This window comes from Oryx dammah, unplaced genomic scaffold (genome assembly GCF_014754425.2).
Source record: "Oryx dammah isolate SB20612 unplaced genomic scaffold, SCBI_Odam_1.1 HiC_scaffold_11049, whole genome shotgun sequence".
Taxonomy (NCBI): Eukaryota; Metazoa; Chordata; class Mammalia; order Artiodactyla; family Bovidae; genus Oryx; species Oryx dammah.
In genome coordinates this window covers 1-6,689 of record NW_024080443.1, presented here as the reverse complement: position 1 = coordinate 6,689, position 6,689 = coordinate 1, and the positions used below count along the sequence as shown (strand labels likewise).

General features: G+C 44.0%; 1 protein-coding gene across 1 annotated transcript; it reads right to left on the bottom strand.

Moving 5' to 3' along the window:
- Window positions 1-440: 440 nt before the first annotated feature.
- LOC120860185 (interferon omega-1-like) lies at window positions 441-1,067 on the bottom strand. The gene has a single exon (XM_040235970.1). It carries the CDS (start codon window positions 1,026-1,028, stop codon window positions 441-443), a length of 588 nt encoding a protein of 195 aa, XP_040091904.1. The 5' UTR covers window positions 1,029-1,067.
- Between the last annotated feature and the right edge of the window lie 5,622 nt (window positions 1,068-6,689).

Here is a 6,689-nt window from a genome sequence, read left to right as displayed (position 1 = left end):
CTGAACAAATACTATTTTATGATAGGTATATGTAGACAAAATAAGGATTTAGGTTTTCAAAATAAAAACTCAAGAAATTTATCTTGGTAACTATTTAATAAATAAAACAAATAACAATTTTAATGAAATAGGGAAATATATTTTCTAAATGTTGACACAATGTAAACATACACATCTTTTATATGAAAATATAAATATGATGAGATAAAATGTTACATTAACTAAATAAAGAATAAATAAATAACATCAGGGCAGTCATTGCTTATAGATTGAAACCTCTGCATGTGATTACTTTTATATCTACTTGCTTGTTACTAGTGACATGTATTGGTTGAGTTAATTCAATAAATTTGGTGGCTAAAGCAGAATTCAGAGTCTTCTGAAATGACCCCATGTGAGTATACAAGGATGGTGTGGCATCTTAGTCAGTGAGAGTCTTGTCAAGGTGAGTTCAGGTCTCCATCCATCATTCTTAACCTTTCTTGCAAGTTGGTTGATGAAGACAAGGATCTCATGATTTCCAGTCTGACAATTTCCCAGGCGCAGTCGCTGTATCCCTTCTCTTTCAGGTAGACATGGATGCCCTGGAAGTACCTCTTCACGGCCAGGGTGGGGCCCGTCCTTCCCAGGGCAGAGTCTTCCTCTCCCATCACCTGCCCCAGGCATGTGTCCAGGTCATCCAGCTGGTCCAGGAGTCCAGTGCGGAGCTGCTCCAGGAGGGTGGTGTCCCAGGCAGCAGAGGAGCGCTCTGTGTGGAAGAGGTTGATGCTCTGCTGGAGCATCTCATGGAGCACAGAGATGGCCTGGGCCTCCTGGAGCTGGCCGCCCTCCACCATCTCCTGGGGGAAAGCGAAGTCTTTTCTATCCTGCAGACAGAAGCGAGGGGAGAGTCTCCTCATTTGACCCAGGAGCCTGAGGTTCTGGCTACCAACCAGCACATGGTTCTGAGACAGGTCACAGCCCAGGGATCCTCCCGAGCTGTAGCTGACCAGCACCAGGGCCATGAGTAGAGAGAGCACGAAGGCCATGGGGGAGATGCGGCTGCTGCTGGGCTGGCTGAGACGGCGTCTGGGTGAACCCTGAGGTAGGTTCTCTGATGCCAGGCTTTCTAAGCGAGGCCATTAAATAGGGAACATGGTAATTTTCATTTTCTAATTGTTTTAATACACTTTTACTTCCTTTTTTGATTTTCATTTATGTATTCACAATATGATCAAAGAAAATGTCATCAGTTTAAAGTATTAATTGTACCTATTTCCCAATAACTTCAAATGTACCCATCCGATTGGATATGAGTCAATTAAATGAGAACTTTTTTATTATTCAACACTTATACTTAAACTGTTCAACACTTTTCTGCTCAGAGTTTCAGAGCTGGAGAAAGGACATTCAGTGATGGTGTCTCTCACTGGAAGCTTATGTCACAGGATCTAGTGAGTTTCAGTGACTCATTCAGGCAGTTGATTCCACCGGGCATCTCTGTTCCTCTGTCTCTTTCTTCCTCTGAGAACGAAGGACAGTGAGAACCAGGCTCCTCGTTCCGGGAGAAATAGCCTTCTTTCCTTTACTTGAGTATAATTTTTCACTTGGTTTCTACATTCTTTCAGTGACTTGCTGGCCAGGCTTTGTCTTGCTGCTCCTGCTCTCGTTCTAATTCACGTTGAGGTAAGAAAGAGAAAGCGAAGTGAAGAAAGGCAGAGGGGCTGAGCGCTGTCATATTTAGACCTTAGTTTGTTTGTTGTTGTTTCCCTTTGCCACTTTCCTAGAAAGTAAGGCTCCACAGTTGTTTTGTGGGCAAAAAGAAAACTAATTTGACTGTCTGAATATGAATGAAGGGAAGTGGTTTTCCCCGACACGATGATGTCTTCTGAGTTAGCATACTTCAGTGCAGCACAGCTGGGGATGAGGCTGTGGCAGAGGGGCATCATGAGGCCAGTATGAACAACAGAAAGGCTGGGCCATGGCTGCTGCTGACAGAAGCTCAACGAAGGTTAAGTCCCAGGTCAAGTGACTGTCCTTTATTTTTCAGATCAGCTACCTCATTTTTTTTCAATTAATGCACCTAGGATTAGTTTCAGGAGAGAAGGAAGAAGTCAAACCCATCACTTAACAGGAGATGGACAACTAGAATGCCAGTTGCTGGAATACTAACCCTCTCTGGCAGTGTCTTGGAGACCAGCCTTGCTGAGCATCTGTCTAGGTATTAAATCCACTCAGGCAAGGAGAAGATGCTTTGAAAAAAACTAGAATGAAATAGAATTAAATGATTGCAAAATATCCTGAACCTAATCTGGACAATAGTAATTATGATATTAAAAATAATAGCTGAATTTTATTACCTCCTACTAATGGACTAGTCACTTTTCAAGCTCTTTAGAATTTTAACTGAATCCTCTCATTAGCTCTTAGGGTCACACTCACTTATACTCCTGGAGAAAAATATAAATCTAGACAAATGAACTATTCCAATCATAGCAAAGATTCAAGAGCAAACCTTGGGGGCTTTGATTTGTCTGAATGACCCAATTAAAAAAAAAGGAGGGGTGCAAATGAACATGACATAAGGAACCAATGAAATAAGTGATAGGAGGAGAATGAGTTGACAAAGACCCCTTAATCCATTTCAAATGTCAAGGAGTCACGACGTATTGTTTTGTAGGGCCACAGTGTGTGGTCTGAAGTCCGCAAAATTAAGATCTAATCATAAATAGACAAAATCACTATTTAACTGTTGGAAGGGAGTAGGTTGTTCTGCCAGCTAAAAGAGAAGCAGGAGTTTGCTCGTTGTCTAGTGGTTAGGATCCCGCACTTTCACTGCTGTGACCTGATTTCAATCCCTGGTTGGGGAAGTCCGATCACGCAAGCCTCGCTGCATTCTAAGCTTTTATGAGTGGTTTCTTCAATGAAATATAGTAAAATAATTTTATTAACCCTATGAGAGGTAAGCCCTACTTTCTATGTATTTAAACCTCTTGACCTTTCTTGTGAGCTTACGAACAAAGAAAAAGCAGGTAACAGTTTCTCGCCACATGAGTTCTGACATTTCTCATTCAGGATGACAATGAAAATATCTTTCAGCATCAGGTTCTGCAGAATGAAGTCTCTACCCACTGCAGTCCCTGACCTCCAACACGCCCTGATAGGAGTTCAGGGTTGAGATCAGGAACGAGGCACTCTGTGCTCTGGGAAAACTGACACAAGAGGCCTTCTGATCGTTAGATAATTTCCGGAGAAAATTGACGAACCCAATTTTACAACTTCTCATGGGTAGAAAAGCTCTAAAGTCTTTCAGAGAGACATGTGTTCCTCCTGATTCTCAGCCACTTTCTCCCAAGATGTGAGTTTATCTGCACGTCACCCCTTCACCACAGTCGCACGCATACGACCTCCTCTACGTGCGTGGGGCAGTTCCTCAGAGCTGCGGGGAGGCTGTGCTCTGGCCTGTAGTCCTCAGCAAGTCCTCCCAATAAAATGAACTCTCGGGAATCATGTTTTTGGGTGTGTTTTTTTGGGGTTGACAAGGACCCCTTCCAGGAGACCTCCTCAGGTAACCTGCTGTTCTCATTTGAAAGGAAGACACCTGCGTTTCTCACCTCCAGTCCAGCTGGGTCATCCCGGTGTCTACTGACGGAGTCCAGTGAAGAAGCTCTAGTCTATGTCCCAACCTCTGGTCAAGATGTGGGTGTTGAGGAGGCCTGTGCGTGACCAAGATGGAAGTGCACATGTGCTTCCTAGACAGAAGCAGTGAACATTTTTCTCCTTAGCAGGGAGAAACTGGCTAGAATTGTGAAGTAAACCTCAAAGCCTTGTATAGTTATCTTTTAAAAAAATTTCTAGCTCAACCTATTAAACATCATTAAGTAATACTATAGAACTGATGTGAAAAGGTTATTTAGAAAATAATTTGTTAATGAAATGATATTTTTAGCAGTAATATCAGAATGTGTTTTACTTGTTTAGGACCCTAGTCCTCAAGAAGATTTCCAAACCTCTCAGTTCTTTTCAGTTCAGTCGCTCAGTCATGTCTGACTCTTTGAGACCCCATGAATCACAGCACACCAGGCCTCCCTGTCCATCACCATCTCCCAGAGTTCACTCAGACTCATGTCCATCGAGTCAGTGATGCCATCCAGCCATCTCATCCTCTGTCGTCCCCTTCTCCTCCTGCCCCCAATCCCTCCCAGCATCAGGGTCTTTTCCAATGAGTCAACTCTTCGCATGAGGTGGCCAAAGTACTGGAGTTTCAGCTTTAGCATCATTCCTTCCAAAGTAATCCCAGGGCTGATCTCCTTCAGAATGGACTGGTTGGATCTCCTTACAGTCCAAGGGACCCTCAAGAGTCTTCTCCAACACCACATGTACTTTAAACGTTCCCTGAGGGGCTTCCCTGGTGGCTCAGTGGTGGCGAGTCCACCTGCCAACAGGACCACATGCGGTCCTGGAGGCTGCACGTGCTGCAGGACAGTGAGCCTGGGGGCACAGCTACTGCCCTGTGCTCTAGACCCCGGGACCCCACCACCGAAGCCAGTGCACTGGAGCCTGAGCTCTCCAACAAGAGAGGCTCCCACAGTGAGAAACCTGTGCCCCACAACTAGAGAGGACCCACCTTTGCCACAACCAGAGAGAAGTCCATGCGGCAGTGTACACACAGCACAGTGAGAAATGAATAAATGAATAAAATTATTTCAAATGTCCCTCTGACTTTGCATATGACTTACAGCTACTGAGTGCAGTATGCCCCAGCTGGAAAGAAGAGAAAGATGATTGATCCATCAATGTCCTGAAGATTGCCTACATTAAATACATGAATTTCCACAAAGGTTACTTTGAGAAATTGTTATCTTCCAATGTGCATGTTACTAACATATGTACTGCGAGGAAAGCTCTGGCCCACTGTTGCTAAATGTATTAAAAGCCCTGCCTGTGCCCCTTCTATTCAATCTTGTTTGATTTTATTTGTCTCTCAGAGAGGCAAAGACACCAGGATGGAATTTAAGAACTTCCTTGGATTGCATTGTCCCCAGGCACCTCTTGCCCTGCTCTCTGATAACTTGCTGGGTCCTAAGGAAGACACAAGTCTGCAGCTGTGACGGGAGTGACCGTCGCCCCTTCCAGGACTCTGCAGGCTGCTATGGGGTGAGCATCTCCCGTGCTGGGGACACAGCTGGTGGTCAGGCCTTCGTGCTCTGTCTCTGCTCTCAGCATCCACTTCAGTCTTCTCCGTCTCTGCAAAGGAATGTTGTAGAGAAGCACTTGCCTCAGTGCAGCCCATCTGTGTTGTTCTGTGTCCTGAGGACCTGCTGCTGCTCCAGGGAACACTTTAAACATCTCTGTTCTCCTTCCAAGTTCTCAGGCTGCTGCTGACTTTCAACTCCAAGTTTTCGGTGCTTTGGGCTTTTCTCAAATGAGATTCCTGAACCAAGCGAGTTCCTCCTAGTGCAACCAGCACATGGACTAGCCTAGATACAGGCTCAGAGGAGCCCCTGGTGTCTCCACCATTGTTCACTGTGGGGCGAGGTTCCCTCTATTTACTGTGTTTCTCTGGGAGGCTGGACAGTCTGGACCTGCAGTGCTTGGCAGGCAGAGGAGGCAAAGTCATAGGAGAGTGTCTGACAGATCTAGAACTTGCACTCAGGTTCTGCTTTGAGTTGGTGGTTTGTAGTCATAAGGGGAAATTGACAACCAGAAACTGTAATGGAGAAGGACACAGCTGTATAAATGGAGAGGACACCGTCATGCAGAGTGAATGCGGAGAGCACGCTGGGGATTTCTGCACTGGGAGGAAGTGAACGATTGTGATATTTGAGTGTAAGAATAAGATATTCTCCTGACCTCTCGCCAACTGAATACCACGTCTTCAAGCATCTCTACAATTTTTTCCAGGGAAAAAATTCCACAACCAACAAGAGGCAGAAAATCCTTCCCAAGGATTCATCAAATCCTGAAGCATGGTTTGTTTGTGTTTTTTTTTGATCGTTGTTTTTAGGTTACTCTTTTTGAAAAAATTCAGAGTTACAAAAAGCGTTGGAATGGTTATGTTCACTTCAAGTTCCTCAGAGCAACAAACAACACAGCTAGAGCTACAGTATTTTTACTTCTAACATGCAAATCCTAAAGAGGGTTCAAGGAATCGTGAAATGCATTTTTTAATCAAGCTGCCATTCAGGCTTGGTGTTTCTGTTTTAACGAAAAAACAAAGTAAGTCTTTTACAGTAAGAATTTAATAAAAGAAGAAAAATCATAAACTGACTAAATACAAAATATACATTTTCCCAAGTCAGACACGACTGAGCGACTTCACTTTCACTTTTCACTCTCATGCATTGGAGAAGGAAATGGCAACTCACTCCAGTATTCTTGCCTGGAGAATCCCAGAGACGGGGGAGCCTGGCAGGCTGCCGTCTATGGGGTCTCACAGAGTCGAACACGACTGAAGCGACTTAGCAGCAGCAGCAGCAGCATACATACATAATATTTTATCAACAAAATAATTTAAATATTTATAAATAGTTAAATAAATATTAAAATAAATAAATGTCCAGGTAGTTAAATACATAGGTATATCAGCTTCGGCATCGGTGCGGAACCAGCGCCTATAGAATAGAACATCATGCTGCTTAATATTCCAAAAATCATTTGACACACTGATTCAATTCAGGGAGCAATGACAGCAGAAATGAGTCTTCCAC